The 18,139-nt window shown below is 54.6% G+C and overlaps 1 protein-coding gene across 2 annotated transcripts in view; it reads left to right on the forward strand.

The window, feature by feature from the left end:
• Positions 1-18,139, forward strand: part of NCOR2 (nuclear receptor corepressor 2) — a 224,543-nt gene that overhangs the window by 144,955 nt on the left and 61,449 nt on the right. The window contains exons 11-14 of one of the 2 annotated variants that reach the window (XM_088176263.1): positions 135-231; positions 2,152-2,330; positions 5,592-5,646; positions 7,791-7,889. In XM_088176263.1, coding sequence (XP_088032389.1) covers positions 135-231; positions 2,152-2,330; positions 5,592-5,646; positions 7,791-7,889 — 430 coding nt within the window. The remainder of the gene's footprint in view (positions 1-134; positions 232-2,151; positions 2,331-5,591; positions 5,647-7,790; positions 7,890-18,139) is intronic. The other variant, XM_088176264.1, reaches the window with a different exon arrangement.

An 18,139-nucleotide genomic window follows, 5' to 3' on the forward strand; every position in this document is an offset into this window, starting at 1 on the left:
CACCATTCCCACAGTGTGGGAGGGAGTGGCCTGGGTGGAACGTGGGGATGTGGCTGTTATGGAGGTCAGAATGGTCTTGAACGTGGTTATGAAATGGAGCATCAGTGCCTGAGAGTGTGGCTGCCCTTTCCCAGCAGGGTAGGACAGAGGGGCAGTGGCGGGCTCTCCATGTCGGCCGCACGCAGCGAGCACGAGGTGTCCGAAATCATCGACGGGCTCTCGGAACAAGAGGTGAGAGCAGCTTCTCCCTTCTCCTCCTCTTCACCCCTCGCTCTGTCTTCTCTGAGGAAGCCAAGACAGGACGGCCAGGTCACACAGTGAAGTCCTATGCCCAATCCCACTCAGTTTAGGTCCTGCTGAGGTTGGGGAGGTTGCCGTGATGCCAAACACACTTTGTGGGCAGGATCCAAAGCCAGAGGTTTATTTAATACACGTCAGCATCTTCCCAGCCATGTGAGAGATGTAATGGAGCTGTGCAATGGTTCTGCCAGAGCAAAACATGGAGCTGGTGGCCAGTAGGTTGGGTTTATCAGCATTTGGCTGTCTCTTAGGGACCTGAAACCCCAGCGTGCTGCTCATCCTGGGCAGCACCTCCTGGCTGTGGTTTATACTGGAGGAAGGGAAGAGAAGAGAAGGGAAGCTAGCCAGCACCCAAACTGCTGGGTGGAGGGGTTTTTCTGTTTTGTTTTGAATGGGCTGTGTGGCTTGACACAGGGGAATCCTATGGAATGAATGGTTTGTACGTGAGCCAGTTGGCCCACATGTTCTGGGAGTGCTCCATTCATCTTGAAACATCCCCATGACCTCGGCTTCGTTTGGATCTGGTTTCACAAGGGTTCCACTCTCTTGGCACGGAGGCGAGCTGCAGTGAATGGATCATGTTTGGGAGGGGAGAGCAGCCATTGCCCAGCAATAGCTGGGATGTTTGCTGCCTGTGAGCCATGGCTGATCCCTCTCTGGGATCCCAGGCACTTTGCTCTTGGCCTGTTAAGGTGACAACGTGGAGGACACGGATCTTGGAAGCAAAGGGAAATTTCGCAGCCCTGTAGAGGTGCTGGCCAAGTGGAGTGTTAGCTGATCACCACCCTCCCCCTGCACAGTGTGCTGCTAAACTGCACCCTGAACACCGCCTGCTGAGCCCCCAGTCTGCTTTGCTTGTCTCAGAGGAGACCTTAAGAGCTTCCAGCTCTTCCACAGCGTTGGAAGGAGCAGGGAGGTGAGAGCTGGGGAAGGGTTGGCCATTCCTGTTCTCCCAGGAGCCAGCATCTGGCTGTCAATTAAAATAGCAGCACTTGAGACCTGGCCTTCCTGGGTCAAGGGTTGGAGTTTGAGCAGTGACATCCCAGGTGACAGGGAGGGCTCAGCCTGATGGTGCAATTGAAAGGGGGTGTCCAGAGCGTCCCTTCATCCCCACAGGGTGGACCTGTGGCAGGGGATCACCAGCAGCTCAGCCAAAGGGACAGTCCTGGCATTTGAGCAGAAAACAGCTCAAATGAGACATCACATTGGCCTCTCTGATGCAAATACTTAAGGAAACCAGTGTGCCCAGTCTGTCCTGTCCTGCTGTGCAGCTCGGGCTTTGGATGAACTTTGTGCTCCATAGGATGGAGTAAAGGCATCAGGTTATGTCCCAAGGTGTTGCAGTAAGGAATGACAGCCCCATTTCAGTGACGTTTGAGACCTCCTGGAACAATTCAGGATTCCTGTGGAAGGGAAACGTGCCTTCCCTCTGGCCACCCTTTCAGGAAGCTTTGCAAAGCTGATCCACTTCCCTCACAATTGGGGTGTGGGGGCTGAACCTCCATGTGGCCTGGGGAGGGGGTCGGCATTCCCTGTGCCACCACTGCTTTGACTCATTTCTCCTCATGGTCAGGAGCTGTTTCACTTAAGTCAGACATTTCCACACAGGATTTTGAAGCCTCTTATTCCAAAATGAAAGATTAATTGTTTCCTGGCTGACAGCGATAGCCTCTTTCAGCGTTTAATTTCCAATTACTCCGGCAATAAAGCTGTCTAGTGCTTGCATTTGAGTTCCTCCGCCTGTCCTTTTCCTCTCCAACATCTGTCCCCTGCAGTCCCTGCAGGCCCGTGGTGCTGACCAACTGTTCTCTTTTTTTTTTCTTTTTTTTTTTTTCTTTTTTTTCCCCAAAGAACCTGGAGAAGCAGATGCGCCAGCTCGCCGTCATCCCGCCCATGCTCTACGATGCCGACCAGCAGCGCATTAAATTCATCAACATGAACGGCCTCATGGACGACCCCATGAAGGTCTACAAGGACCGGCAGGTGATGAACATGTGGAGCGAGCAGGAGAAGGAGACCTTCCGGGAAAAGTGAGTGCAGCCCTTGGGGAGGGTGGGCAGGATCCGTGCGGGGCTGCAGCTGGAGCCCCCCCACGCCAAGGTGTGAATTTCCCAAGTGTTTGGGAAGCGTGTCCCCCATGGACACATCCAGAGTTGCTGTGTTACCTTGAACCTGGGCATAGGGTGATGCTTCTGCACAGGAGCTACAGGCCTTGCTGTGTGGTTGGGGTGTTCCTGCCCCTTTGCTGGGCTCATGGCAGGGTGAGAACAGGAAGTTTTTCAGCTTTTGCATTCCCTGTTGTATCAGCCAGTTTAAAGGAACCCAACACTTCATACACATTTCCTTCCTGGATTTTCATGCTATCCTTTGGGCACTGTCCGTCCAGGGGATTTTTGGGGCTGTCAACATCCCACATCCCTTGTGCAGATCCCCTCAGGCTGCAGCTTCCAGCTGGTGCCTGTCCCTCAGTGCTCCATCCTGCTGTCTGCAGGATTTGCCACCGGCTGCTGTTTCCATGGATGCGTTCCCACATCAGCCACGTGCAGGCTCTGGCTGTGGTGCTTTCTCCTGTTTGCAAGCAGTGCTTGAGAACAGCTTGGCTCTATCAAGTGGGATCGATTGGGAAGTCACTGATTCCTTTCCTGGGTACCACTGTGCTGTCAGCCAAGATGTGGGTGCTCAGCTCCGGACTCCCCTGTATCCCATAGCCCAGCAGGGACCTGGGTGTGTTTGCATGGAGGACTGGAGTATGCTTGGTACCCCCAGTGTGCTGTGAGTGTCTGTGAAAACAGAGCTGGAGTTCAGCTTCCAGTGGGATGAGCTCTGCTGGTGCTCCCTGCTGTGGACTGTGGGAGATGGAGGTACAAGGATGCACCAGGTCCACTTTGTTCTGAGCAGCAGCACCACTTAATCTGGCCTCTGGACAATGAGGGGATGGCTCCATGGATTACCAGCATGCCTATGGCCAGCCATGCTGGAAGCCTCTGTGTGTCCAGGATCCCTCCTCCTCCCCCTGCTCGTCAGGACTCCTGTTTGCAGCTGAAATAATTAATTGCCAAGATGGACCGAAAAAGAACAAAACAAGCAAACAGGCTCCAAGCCTTTGATAGAGGAGAATCCTCATTGCTAATTAGCCTTAAAATGTGCCACTCCAAACAGCAAGGCTTGCCACAAATGACGCAAAGGCTAATTACTCGGTCTTTAATGGCAGGGCTGTGCCTGGCTAATGGGGCTGGAAGAATCCACACCCAGTGTGTGCATCCTGCAGTGCACGCTGGATTCTGTGTCATCACTGTGGGTGATGCAGAGCTCGAGGCAGAAATACAGCAGGGTTTCAGGGCTCTCACAAAGCTCATTTTGAGAGATTGGTATCAGGAGCTGTAAGGAGGGTGCAGGGAGTCCTGCCCCAGCTCTCCCCCAGCCTGGCGTGCTGACAGCAGAGCTGCCTGCTGTGCTGCAACTTCTGGCCTGGGTTTTTAAGGTGAGCTGGAGTTGTGTCATCCGTGATCATGACCTAGAGCTGGCCTCCTCCTGAGACCAGGAAAACCTGGCTCAACCTTTTGTTCAGCCCAGTTGGCAGGGGCTCTTGGAGTAAACAGGCAGGCACTGCAAGGCTGACAAGCTCCAGGTCTGAACTATTTCAGCTGTCAGAACATAACCACGAGGGAGAACCTGATTTGATTTGCTTCTGGGCAGGATTTCAGGTCTCTGTTGAGAGCCCATTGCTGGCCTACTCCCAGGGAAGCTGTGGTTTGCTGGTGGAGGAGCAGGGTGCTGCTCAGGCATTGAAGCTGTGTCGTGCTGGGCAGTGGGAGAATGCAGCATCCATATCTCATGATGGGGAGATGGCCTGGCCCATGAAAAAGAGTGGATTGTTATCTGAACTGCCCCTGACAGTGTCTTAACATCACTGATAACGTGGCCTTGAAAACCCTGTCGTGTGGTCAGCCCTGGGTTTGTGCTGTGTGCAGAGTGAGGAGGCAGCTCTGGCTCCGTGCCCTCATCCCGGATTGTCTGAGCAGCCTGTCTGGTTTGCTTTCATCCTTTTTTTTTGTTCCCCCTAGCCCTTCTGGTTTCTTTTTTCTTCTGGTGACCAATTACGGTGACAGGGATCTTGCAGTGCCACCTGAACCATGTGGGAATTCTGCATCAAGAGTGGCATCAACGTGGGTGACAAAACCCATGTCCTGCTGCCATGGCTGGAGTTTGTCAGGCCCTTGCCGAGTTCAGCTCAGTGCCTTGAATCCAAGTTTGGCATTGAGACAGAGCAGCAAAAGCAGGAGAGAGCTCAGCCAGTTGCCCCAGGGGAATCACTGGCAGGGCTGGAGACTGGAGCTCCTCACCATATCCTGCCCATGTTACACCCACACCGCAGCTCTCCCACCTTTTGATCCGTTTCCCCAGGGCACAGAGCTGTCACCTCCTGGGAGCTGGCACGTGCAGAACGTGGCTCACCCTGGCTCCTCAGCTCCCCGGGGCAGAGCCTGTGCTGGTGGCCACCTCTCCTGGCACGAAGTCACCACTCACCGGGCTCTCTGTGCCTTGGCAGTGCACTGGTTAACTGTGCTGCCAGCAGCACCAATGCCAAGGGCTTGCTGGCCCTTGTGCTTCCACAGCAGCTAGGCACAGGGATTTGTTGGAGGAGGCATCTCTGTTAGAGGGGACAGTGTGCCCTCCTGGGCTGCCAGGGCCAGGGATGAGCTTGCTGACAGCTCCTCCACTTGCTGGGCACGAGGCGGCGTTCAGCAGAGCTGCTGTGCCACTGGGGATCTCTTGAGCAACTCAGCAATGTGGCAGCTCTGTGCTTCCTCCGGGGGTTTGGGTTTCCCTTCCTGTCCTTTGCAGCTGCTCCCAATAGCCCAGCAGGGTTTGGGGTCCTGCTCAGTGCCAGGGCCACCCATGGCCATGATGCGGGGTGTGATGGCAATTCCTCACCCTTTCCTTGCCACATCCTGAGGCCTTGGCCAGGTGTGCCTGCCCTGTCCTGCTTTTGGTACAGGTTTAGGTGGCCATGGGATTGAGCAGGGTGATGAGCAGCTCTCTGGCACTGCTGGCCCCCTTCCCTCTCCCACCCCATGATGAACATTTGCACATCAAAGCTCCCAACCAGCCAGCCCCACTGGGCTAAATTTAAAGTTCCTATCTTCCTGGGAAGCTGAGCAGCAGACAAATACTTTCTCAAAAGCCCAGAGTCCCTCTGGGAGCTGGCCTTGCTGCTCTGGGCATGGCAGCCCAGCTGTGAGGGGGTCAGAGCCAGCACCCACAGTAACCCTCTCCCTCTCACCCTTTAGGTTCATGCAGCATCCCAAGAACTTCGGCCTGATCGCCTCCTTTCTGGACAGGAAGGTAAGCGTGCCTGCCTGGCTGTAACCCGCGTTGTGCTGCCTCTCCTGCCATCACTCGGCTCTCGGTGCTGGAGCTGCCAGCAGATGCTGGGCACCCGTGGGAGGTGGTGGCTCCGAGCCCCGGGCAAGGTCCAGCCGCCCCCGGGCTCCCTGCAGAGACAGGGGCTGAGTCAGCTGCGGGGAGAGAGGAGCTCAGAGCCGGGAGAGGTGTGAACACAGCCAGGCTGGCGTGTGGGAGGCACAGCCCACCCCTGATCCGCCTGGGGAGCTGCTTCCCAGCATCTCCCGGAGGCATTTTGCACCAGCCAGGCTGTCACGCAGGGGGTGGGCACCCAGCTGCCCAGTACAAAGCAGAGGGGTCTCTTTGCTCAGGGAGAAAGGTTTTTGAGGGTGGGCTGAGTCCCATTTCATCCAGCAGTTCCAGTGGGTGTCCTGAAAGCACACACAGCTCCCCTTGGTGTCTAGGAATAGTTGTGCACAGGAACTGCCTGACCTTTCCCACACCTCGTGTGTTGTGCTGCTTGGACTTTCTGTTTTTGCTGTTAATTGGGCTGATGGAAGAAAGGTTTGAGGAAAAAGACTTGATGGAGGAGTGAGTTTCTTGTCCCATTCTGGACAAGCCATATGAGCAGATCCTGGACAGACCCCGCCTGAAAAGACAGCTGTGTCCATCACCTGAATGCTCTCCTGAGCAAGAAACATTTGAAAGCTGCTGCTTTTCTGGTCCTTTTAGTTATTTACATCCTCTGCCCACTTCATGCAGAGTTTCATACACACAGTGTCCACTGTCTCTGGGGGAACCACTCTGCTCTCAGGGAGTGGCCTGCAGAGGTCACTTCCAGCCTAAATTATTCTCTGATTCCTCATAACTCAGCCTGGGGAAATAATTTATAAGACCTTGACCTTCCTGTCCAAAGCAGCAAGGAAGGCCAGCAGCCACCTCATGCTGCTGCTGTTGCTGTAAGATCCCAGCTCCTCATCCTTTCGACTCAATTAAGCTGAAAGTGGTGGGACTTGGATGGTGCTCACAACCCAGTCTGTGTTCCAAGCTGTAAAATGTCTTCTAATTTTATTTGTACTCGTTTGTAAATCAGGCTGTAATTATGATACAGAACACATCCATTATCCTGTTGGAGAGAGATGCAAAGTATGGCTCAATGTAATGAATTAATAGATTTTTAAATTGCATTATAAAAAAATAGTGATCTTAGCCCTTGGAACAGATGACTGTAAGTTTTTGTGTTCGCGTGTGTGTGTATAATCAGGGCTAAATTAGAAAGAGATCCAATTAACACTTTAAAAGTTGCAATCTGTTTTTGCAAATGGTTCCACTCCTTGCAGAGGGATGGGGTGAGCACAGCCCCCGGGCACCCCCAGGCACACACAGCTGCCCCAAGCTCCTGAGGACTTGTGGCATGATGGATCTGTGGGATAATTTTTCTTCATGAAGCCACTGATCCTGCATGTGAAGGTGTGGCCCAAGGCTGGTGTTCAGGTGCCCACCCTGTTCAGCACAGGACTTCTCCCAGCATGGCACACTTTGTGCTGTTCAGGAGCAGGATACGTACTCCTGATTTGGTCATTCCTTCTTTTCCTGACGTGTCCAATCTGTGATGGTGCTTGTGGAGCCAACCACAGGAGTTGGGATGGCAGATTCTGAGTGCTGGGATCTCAATTTGGCCACAACGAAGTCGCTGGAGCCGGGGAGCTTAGCTGGAAGTAACAGCAGCTGACAGTCGTGTGGCAGGTTGTGCCTCGTGTCACTACAACAGGGGCTGACAGGCAGCTCCTTCTTCTGCCTCTGGTTGCCACGGTCATCTGGGGTCAGCCCTGCTTTGCCTCCAGCACGGGGTGATCTCTGCTCAGCACCCCATCTCCCTCCCTGCACGCCTGCAGGACTGCCCTGCTCTGTGCTTTGAAGACTGAGCCTTTTTACCAGCACACCCTTGAGTGCATTGTCCCCTTCTTCCAGCTGCACCGGGAGCCTTGGGGAGGGAGGGGTGGGGAAGCTGTGGGGCTGCAGGTCTTCAGGAGCAGCAGGAGACCTGGTGGTGACCGGTTCTGAACTCTGCTCCTGGAAGTCTGTGCCCCAACAGCACACGAGGACAGGACCTTCTGTTCCCTGAGCTGCCCCTGTCATTGCAGACGGTGGCTGACTGCGTCCTCTATTACTACCTGACCAAGAAGAATGAGAATTACAAGAACCTCGTGAGAAGGAATTACCGGCGGCGCGGGAAGAGCCAGGTAAGAGCTGGAGGAGCACGTGGATTTGTCTGAGCCCCCCCCCAAATTGTGCTTTTCCCCCTCTCCTCACATGGAGATACTGCTTGCAGGCTGTGAAGGGTTGTGGTTGTGCTCTGTGTAGCTTTTCAGAACGTGCTGTTTAATGGCAGTTGGTGTTTGTCCATGCCCATGCCAAGGTCATGGTATCTTTGTAAAAAACAAACAAATCCAAGATGCTTAAAAAAGGGAGTGGAGTGACTGTGGAAAACGTGGCTGTGTGTCAGTAGCATGGGGTTGCCAATGCAGCAAGAACCAAGTGAGGTCTGTGTCTCTCTCCCCTCTGGAGATGGCAGCTGAGGTGCCAATGATGCCAAGGCTCCTGGGAGCTGGGCTCCTGCTTGGACAATCTGCCCAAGGCTCTTCTGTGGGTGAAAGTGTGGGAGGAAAATGCCTTGGGTGGGAGTGACTTCTGGTGACACCTGAGCAGCAGCATATAAATCCATCTGAAGTGCCAAAGGGTATCTGAGATCCCTGTGGGGGTCTCTTGGGGGGCTGGAAGATGTGGCACTGAAGCTGGCAGAGACCTTTAACCCTTTGTTTAAGGGCAGAGCAGATACCAGGGCACCAGGAGGTGCCTGGGGGCAGGTGACTGAGTCAACCCTTGCCATCACCATGGCCAAGATACAAATCTAGACATGACCTTGGCAGTGTTGCTGCTGATGCCATGATACCCAGGAACAGATAAGTGCTAACCTTTTGGGAAGGTGCCTTATCCCCATGAATGCTTTCAGCCAGAGGCAGGTCCATGAAGTGAGTGATTATTCATGTCACAAAGAGAGTGAGGTAACCACAAAGGGACTGTCTCCCCAGATAATGTGGGGATAAGGATGGAAAAACTGGCCTGGCCCGTGACACCACTGACATCAGCAGATCTTCACGCTGCATGGCCATAAAAAGCAGCACTTGGGCCCAGATCCTGATTGGGAAGCAGATAGGTAGCCTCACTCCAGTTTGATTTCTGCAGCATTAAGACATCAGAATAGCTAGCACATGACAAATGTCATGGACAGGGCCCAATTTTCCCTTCTTTTTTTCAGAGACATTAGAGATGGATAAAGCCCTATTAGATTATCCAGTCCCTCTCCCAGCAAACACAGGGTGGTTCCCTCCAGTACATTTTTATAGTGTTTACCATGGTCTGTTTTGTTAGATCACAGCAACTAGAACATGAGGCCACATTTGTTTCTTGTTAGCACTGGAGACATTTAGCACAGCTCATTCTGGTTTCAATGTTAAATTGAGCAAGTGTGGAGAGTGAGAGGCTTTGCTCTGCATCTGCCCACCTACCCGAGCAGCCACAGACCTGCCCATCCTGCACCCAGCAGGGACTGTTTGTGTTTGGGGTTTTGAAATGATCCAAAGCATGGCAAGTTGCAGAATTTCCCACGCTGCTTTCCCCACCATCCAGCCTGAGCCATGGAGACGTGTGCTGCCCTTTGGAGCCTCGTTCAGTGCCAGCCTTTAGAAGCAGGGACTTGCTTCATCGCCTGTAGGACTGTTTTTGCAAGTAGGAATCACACCAAAGGGAACAATTTGCACCTCCCCTGGAGCAGACCTCAGCCAGAACATGGTTGATTTTGAAAGAGGAGCCCCCCTGAGTCTGGGAGGAAGCGACACAGTGAATATTTCCCTTTACTGTTGGATGCTCAGGTGGAAGGTGGGATGTTCAGACAAGCTTTAAGAGCCAAAGACTGGCTGCATGATTCACAGTAGGAGAGAGGTGCAGAACAGCAGCTGCTGCATTCAGCCTGGAGCAGCTCTCCCACAGAGATCTTGGGGAGGGGGTTTGAAATTCACACTTTGTGCTGTGATGCCTCTAGTATTTGCATCCATTTCCTGCAAGACTGCACGAGGGGAGTGCTGGAAGAGCCTGTGTGCAGGCTTGGGAAGGGCACACTGCTGCCGAGGGGCTGGGTCTGTGCTGCAGAGGAAGGCTCTGCTGGGGAGAGACTCGCTTTAGGGTGCCATTTCAAGGTAATAAAGGGACGAGTATGTTGTAGAAAAATCCTGCCACAAGCTGGTGAGAGCAGCGAGGCATCTCCTTTGCAGCTCTTCAGGGAGCCAGGGTCTCCCCGGGGTGTGGTGGCTTCCACACACCAGGCTGGGTCAGTGTGTGACTGCACAAACTGTGATTGGAGAAGTCAGATACTGGCAGACCTGGAGGGCAGGGATGGAGGGGATGCTCCTGGTGGCATTTTGCTTAGTGAGTCTTTTCAGAAGCAGCTCAAATTCTGCCTGTGCTTGTAGGAGTAACCTGTCCCAAAGGCTCAGCCAGCACCCTGCTTGTTCCCAAGGGATCCTGGATTATTTGGAACACTGTGCAGGTCTCTGCAGGTCTCTCATTCTGTTGTTTTTTTTTTTGGGTGAGGAGTGGAGACTGTGACTGAGGAGCAGCAGCACTGCCAGCTCTGCCATTACCTGCCCAGTCTCAGGCACCAGAGATGGTGACAGCGTGAAGGACAGAGGACACACGGGGATGGGCAATGTGCAGGGAGGAGACAAAACCATAGACAGCCTTCCTGCAGCACAGGGAGGCATGGCATCGTGTTCCCAGCATTGCCCGTGCTCTGAGCATGGGTTTTCCTGCTGGTAAAGGTTCAAGCAGTTTAACAGCAAAAGCTGAGCTTTAATTAATTTAGAGGAGGGGAGGAGAGGTTGGTTTTTGTATCAGATGAGAGGAGAGCAGATGAGATCTGATACAAAGAGCATTTCAAGTGGCCCTATGCTGGTTTTTTGCTCCTTTTCTCACTGAGAGGTTGGTGGTCTTATTTGCTGTAGGAGACTGCAGGGAGCTTGAGAGCGAAGGGGAGATAATTACAGGCAGAAAAAAACTACTCTGTGTCAAGACTATCTTTGTGGCCTACTTATTAAAAGTCCATTAAAAAATAAGAATCCCACTGCTGCCTGGCTGATGGTCCCCTGGCAAAGGATATTCCTCATAAAGCTGCTACTTACTGCTAAAAATCTCCTGCCAAGAGCAGGGACTTCACATGATTCCACTTCCAGTTTGTCAGAAAAGGGAGCAGCCGCCCACTCCGAGGCAGGATGCTCCAGCACTCCGCCTTCCATGGCACTGCTCCGTGGAAGGTACCCACATCCAATGGATCACAATGCATAATATTGAGGCTCCTGAGATTAAGATCTTTCTAAAATAATCCTCTGTGTTTGTGTATGAAAAGGCAATATAACCTTGTGAGGGGGGGAACTGATGGGAAGAGAAATAGCTTCCTCTTGTCATTTCTCACTGAAAAAAAAAATAAATTTGTGCCATGGTAAAACTGTGATCCAATAATCAATGTACGGTAATAGGCATAAATTTGCATGAGTTGTAATGACAAACCCTTGTGTTGATGTGTCCCTACAACCCAGGGTCTGTGGCAGTCACTCTTCAGGGTATTTCAGTGTCTCTCTGTGAAACCTCTAAATTTTATAGCAGGGACACCAAAATTGGCCATGTTCTTCATTGTTTGAGAAACTGTTTTGCCAGGCTATGGGAGCACAAGTGTTGGGCTGAAACCGGGCTGGAAGGAAAGTGACTCTACTTCAACATAATTTTTCCGTTTGGAGTGCGAGATTCTTTATTCCAGAGAAACTTTGCATTGATTTTGGAGTTACATTGCCCTTGTGGCAGTGGAGCAGCTGCAGCACGCCAGATATGATTCCTGCCAGTGAATTCCTCGGAGTGGGGGAAAGACAAAGTATCCCACAAACTGCTGGGATGGGCAGGCAGATGGCCATTCCACCAGGAAAAGCTGTCGGTGGGTCAGTGTGTCGGGATGGTCAGTCTGTTGGAAGGGTCGTTCTGTCGGGATGGTCACTCTGTCAGGATGATCGGTCCGTCGGGATGGTCGGTCTGTCGGGATGGTCACTCACTCTGTCGGGAGGGTCACTGTCGGGTTGGTCACTCTGTCGGGGTGGTCACTCTGTAGGGGTGGTCACTCTGTAGGGATGGTCACTCTGTAAGGATGATCGGTCCGTCGGGATGGTCACTCACTCTGTCGGGATGGTCACTCTGTCAGCAGCAGGACCATGGGCGGCTGCAGGAGCCGCCTGCCCGCCCTGGGGATGACTCAGAGCGGGATGAAGTCATGGAGGAGCATCATGCCAGCCCCTCGGACTGCTGTCAGACACTGCTCACTTATTCCCTGGCCAAAGCGTGTTAGTGCCGACACTTTCGAGGACTCGCTGCGTGGTCCCGGGGGAGCGGAGCCGCCCGGAGCCCCCTTCCTCCACCGAGAGCGCTGCCAGAGCCGTGCCGGCAGGGCGGGGACCACGGTGTGACCTGGCCAGCACGGTCCCCCGCCAGGCCCGACAGCCTTTCCCAGGCCCACCCTCTTCCCTGTCCCCTGCCAAAACCCAAATCGAATTATCCGTCCCGCCGTCTGTCCCGCCCTCCCCAAACACAAACCATTCCCCTCACCAACGTGGATAAACAGCCTCAACCCAGATTTTTATAAACAGCCCGCTTACTCTTTTGGCAGAAGCACCGTCCCAGCAGGATCTGGCCAGGTTTGATGTCTCGTGGGTCCTGGAGCCTTAAGAAAAACCTGGCCAAGCAGGTTTCCCTGGCCACCAGCAGCCCTGTCACACTGGCAGGGTTTGGGATTCCAGATAGTGACAACTCCAGGGCTCCCTGCACCCTGTCCCCAGTGCAGGGGCAGATCTCCTGCCCTGCTCCATCCTTGCCATGCCTGTGCCTCTCCTCCTTCCCCAGGGATCAGATCCAGAGCTCAGCAAACTGTTCTAACTCTGTGAATTGTGCAAGTGCTCCCACTCCGGTAACCACAGCAGCTAATGAGAGGAATGATACTTGTTTCTGGGAACCATTTGATCTTCATCAGTCCAGGGAGCAGCTCCTCATTAGTGATAAAGGCTTTGACAACTTCTCTTCCAGAGGCAGGGAAATACTTGTCACAAAATCCTGGTTTAATCATGCAGCACATCATACAGACAGAGCCCTGGCTGTGGTCAGTAAACGTTGTTCCACAAATACCAAGAAATTATTCTGCAGGCACTTAAGGCTGTGCTGACTGGAGTGTGGTATCTAAAACAGCACTAAAATTATCTGTGGATGAGCAGGGGCAGTCTGTGATGGAGATTGCCTGGTTGGGAATGATGCCAGGGATGTCAGTAGTGGGGCATGGGTTCATCTTCTGCCAGTGGAATGTCACTGCTGGGATATAAAAGGGCTTAAATTTGGCTCATTTTCTGGACAAATCTGCAGTGTGACAGGGCTGCTCATGGCCCAGGAAATCAGGCTGAGGCTGCAGGACTGATGAGAAGTTGAACTTGGTCAGACCCCGTGGTCTTGGTCCTGCTCAAGTGTGGCCTTACAGGAAGAAACATCTCGCAGAGTGGTTGTCCCCTGGGTGCTCAGTGCAGGCTGTCACTCTTTAAACCTGCACTCACCAGGGAGGTTTATGTTCAGATGCCTGTCCAGGAAGTGGATGAGGTGTGAGACACAGTGATGCTCGAGTTGAGATCGATTCTGTAACCCTCCCTTGGCACCTGTTCTTTCATTCTGCACTCCTGTTGCTCCCCGAGGTGTGCCCTATAAGGTTCATCGTCCCTGTCCCCCATCACAAGGGTGCAGCAGCTTTCCCACAGCCGTGCCACCCCTCCAGGCAGCACAATTGGACAAACACAATGGAAACTTGCATTCCTAAAATCCCAGCTGCAGTTTTGGGGGTGATTTAATGAGAACGACATGGCCATATTTGGGAAAAGAATCAGAGGATGCGTTGCCACAGGAGGGTGGCTGCTTGGTCCCCAGGTCCCCAAAGTGGGCTGGTGACAGTGCAGGGACAGCAGGGAGATTTGTGGGCTCAGAGCAGGGACAGGCATCAGCAGGCAGGGACCCGCAGCCACTTCCCTCAGGCTGCTGATGGACCCTTTGTCCCTCACAAAAGGCTCTTCTGTGCTGCTTGATAACAGCTGCAGGTAGCAATAACAAAACTCAAGTTTTGTTGGGCACTCAAGTGAGGTGACCCCCCTCATTCCAGCTGGCCCCCAGGTTGGGATTCGTGTTTCTCCAGCAGCAGGTGGATGTATCCTCGCAGCGAGTGCTCCACCACGCCCCTGCCCACGTGAGTACTCCTGGGGCAGGGTTTGGGATCCGGGCTGGGCATTGCTGAGCCCAGCGAGGCACCTGCAGCATCTTCATTGCAGGGCACAAGAAGCAGTTGAATTTTGGGATGAGTTGTTTTACCTGTTGTTGTGATCCAGGTTTGACTAGGAATGGATGGGAAATAGGTCATGTCATTGCTAAATTGCTTTCTAAAGCAGGCACAGCTGAAAGTCCCAGAAATCTGCTTCTACAAGGATGCAGGGCTTGCTTTGCCCCTGGTTGTTTGTGGTGCGTGTGGATGCTGCTCTGCATCCCACAAACTGCTGACCTGGCACCTTCCTCTGTTGGCAGGGCTGGGAGAGGGGTTGGCGTGTGGCTGGGGGGCTGGGAGCAGGGGGGAGCAGGGAGAAGCAAACCACAGGGAAGAGAAAACACGTGTTCCCTGCCTGGGACAGAGCGGGGGCTCATCTCCACTGCTTCCAAACGTTATGCTCTCTTCCCTTCGGGTCATTTTTCCCTTCGCAAGCAATCAAATCACTTTTTAAAAAACTCAGCAGCGACCCAGAAAAGAAACATTTCCTCTTATGGAAAAGCCCTCAGTGGTTCAAGGAAGGATCTAGTGAGCAGGGTCCTGTAAAAATCACTTCAGTGCTTCCCTGGTGTCACAGAGTGAGGGGTGGGAAGGCAGCAGTGCCAGCTGTGCTGGGCTGAGCCACACCGGGCCCTGCCTGAACAGTTCCTGTGCCCAGCAGGCTCCCAGTGCTGCCCTAGATGAGCCCAGGCTCAGGTGAGTGCACCTGGGCATGCTTGTCCTGTGGTCCAGCAGGGTCCAGCATCACTCCAGTCCCACCACCAGCCCCTCTCCTCACCCCTGACATGCTGTGTGCCCCCAGGACCCTGCTTGCTCCAGGACCCAGCAGCCTGGGAGGTGGCACAGGGCTTTCCCATGGCATGGCAGAGCAGCCTGGCTGCAGCTGCCAGCACTTTGCTGCTGGCACTGGCCATGTTCTGTGGCCTGTGGTGCCCGAGAGCTGTGCTGGTGAGTGGGCACAGGGCCTGTCCACGTCTCCTGGGACCCTGGGCACAGCCTCTGTGTTCTCCATGCCTGCCATGTGATGACTGTGTGTTGTAGAGTTGGCTCTTTGCTGGTAGAGGAGCAGCCCAGCTCAGAGCTGTCACAGTTTGAGCTGCACTGAGTGATCCCCGTGCTCTTTATCATTCTTATGAAATCTGAGCCTGGCCCTTTGATTTTTTTTTTTATTTTTTTTTTTTTTAACTTGCTTCCACAGCCAACAGCATCAACCCCAGCCCTGGGACACAAGCAATAAAAGCCGAGTTGCCGGCAGACATTCCTCTTCCTCCCCTTGTTGTTTTGGCAGCGGCTTGTTTTGCTTTGTGGTTTCTCCCATGAGTGGAGGGTGCTGTGCACGGCCGTGAGAAGCCAGGCTGGGTGGCAGTGGGGCCTGAGGCGTTCCAGACCACTGGAGCAGGGGCTCCAGACCCTGGGAGGTGGTTACATGACACACATATGTAATTTCTAAGCCATCCTCCCCGTGCTGTGTAGCCAGCCTGCCTCAGGACAGACATGTAGGGAGCAGTGTTTGCAGTGGCTGTGCAATATCAGACTTCTGAGGTGGGTGCTTCTGCCTCTGCCGTGGCTTTGGCAAGGAAGGAAGCTCCATGGGCACTTTGGGTGCCTGGGCAGCGTGGTGGCTAACGGGGAGGCTGGTGCTGAGGGTGCTCTGTGGCCAAGTTCCTGCCCTGGCTCTCACTGGTGTGACCTGCCAGAGGGAAGAGCTTGAAAGCAGGTGGAAAGACAGATGTAGGTGACACAGAGAATGCTCCCGTGCTACAGCTGCATGGTGCCAGCCCTGTTCCTGGCAAAGATGCCCTACACAGAATCTGTGGGGCTGGGGAGGGGAGTTAGAGCCAAGTGCTGCTGGCCGTGCTGCATGGAGCATCCTGCCCCATAGTGCCACTTTTGGACCCTGTTGGGTGTTCAGGGTGATGCCAGCAGGCACCCATGCATGCCCACGGCCATGGCAGCCGTGCTGGGGCTTCTGGAGGAGTATCAAAGCAAACCCCAGGCGTTCCTGGCCAGCGTAGCGTTGGCCTTTTGTCTTCAGCTTATCTCGAGCTGGTTTTAATTTGCAACTGCCTGATTGCGTGCAATGACCTTGGCCTGAGCCTGCTCTGCAGCTGAGTGCCCCGGAGAACATCATAAATGCCATTGATCTGAAGTCACACGCTGCAGAAGTGAAGAGCTGGTGCCCTGCAAGTGGGAGAGGCGGCACAGCCGAGTGGGTGCTCCCAGCTGCCAGAGGGTATGGGGCTCGCACTGGGGGGATGCAGCTCCCTCCGAAGTCCCTGTCAAGACAGGCTCTGGTGTGACAAGCTGGGGAGAGGGTTGGCACATGTCCCTGCGCTGCCGCAGTGAGATTGTGGCAAGGGTGCAGAGCCGCCTTTAAACAAAAACCCGGAGCTCGCTGCCTGCAGTAGCTGAGAATGAGCTCGAGTGGCACCAAAACCATGTTCCTTGCAGCTCAGCCTGGCATGCACAGCTCCCTCTGCGCCACGGTGTAAAGCCTTGCTCCCTCCTGATTGAAGGAACCAACAGGAGCCGGTAGTTCCATCTCCTGTGAGAGCCCAGGGCACTGGAATGATGGCAGGGGAGGTGATGCATCTGCTGGCAACCAAATGGCATCCCCCATGCAGCCAATCTGGCCTTGAAACCTGGTGTGGGAGAGAGGAGATGCCAGCCCCAGTGGCACTTGGGCTCGGGGACAGGCTCTCTGTCAGTGCTGCCACTATGAGCCGGCTCCCCCCTAGCATATCCAGCAGCAAGTGGTGTAGTTGGGGTGGCAGGAGCTGGTAGTTCTTATTCAGGAACTGGACTGCCAGGGATGAGGTCATCCCTGCTGGCTAAAGCGGTGTTTTGGTGCATGTTTTGAGGGTGCTGTGGCACAAGGAGTGAGGGGGGGGGGGCCGGGGGAGGGTCTGGGTGCCTCAGTTGTAAGGTGCACGGTCCAGTGGTTAACGCTGGGATGTCCCTGTGGGAAACAAGGGCTGTCCAGTGTTCTTGGTGCCCTGCCACAGCCTGGGGCATGTTGCCACAAAGGGGATGGGGAAGACGGCAGCGGTCGTTTTCCGGAGGCTTGCAAGTTTGGAAAATAAATAGCCCTGCACTGTAGGTTAAGCTTGGCATCCTGGCGGATTAATCACGCAGGCTGCAGCCAGCACTGAGAGCCCCGGTGACGAGAGCTGTGGTTTATAGATGATGATTCATCGCTCGACTTAGAGCGACCACGTTATTCCAGCAGATTGCAAAATCATAAGAGGAATGTTGTGGTTAGTTTACGGCTTAACTATGCAAATCGTCAGGAAGCCTTCAGAGCCGGAGAACGTAAGGCACAGCGCGCCCGGATGGCTGGGCGGTGAGCAGGGGCCGGGAGCTGGCCATGGGGCTGTCGGGGACCGGCCGCCCGCGGGAGCCGGGGAGCGGGGAGGTGAGTGATTTGGGGGGGGGGATGAGGGGACAGAGCTCCCGGCGAGGGAGCGAGCGAGCGGGGCGCTTCGGAGGCGAGGGAGCGCTGCCGGCTGCCAAGGGGTGTCTGGCTGGTTTCAGCGTCTCTGTGCCACAGGCTCCGGCGGGGCTGGGGAGGGCAAAGGTGGGGAGCTGCTTCCCCCACCTCCTGCTGCCCTCCCGTCCCGCTTCCAGAAGCAGGCAGTGCCTCGGCAGAGGAAGTAAACAGAGTGGGAGGAGCTGCACCTCTTCCTCGCCAGGGCTCTCTCGCAGCGGGTCCCGCTGTCAGGAGTCGCTCCTCTCTCAGCCGGCTCAGCCTTCCCGTGCCCGGCTCCTACCTGGGGGCCGCTGCGCTCCCAAAGTGAGCTTGGAGACGAAGCTTTATGATAGCAGAGCTCCTCGCGGAGTGCCCAGAGGAGCTGGGCAGGCAGGGCGAGCCGTGCCAGCCCGGCCGGGAGCCCGTGTGTGCCTGCGGCGGGGCCCGGCTCCGGGAACGCGGCGTTCCCGGGAGAGCTGGCAGCGCTCTGCGCCGCTCCAGCTGCTCCGGGCCCGCCGGGACTTTGGGGCAGAGGTGAGCAGGTGTTTGTCATTACGGAGCTGCGGAGGAGGCCGCCTGTCCCC

Source organism: Sturnus vulgaris, chromosome 19 (assembly GCF_052056855.1).
Source record: "Sturnus vulgaris isolate bStuVul1 chromosome 19, bStuVul1.hap1, whole genome shotgun sequence".
NCBI classification, from domain to species: domain Eukaryota; kingdom Metazoa; phylum Chordata; class Aves; order Passeriformes; family Sturnidae; genus Sturnus; species Sturnus vulgaris.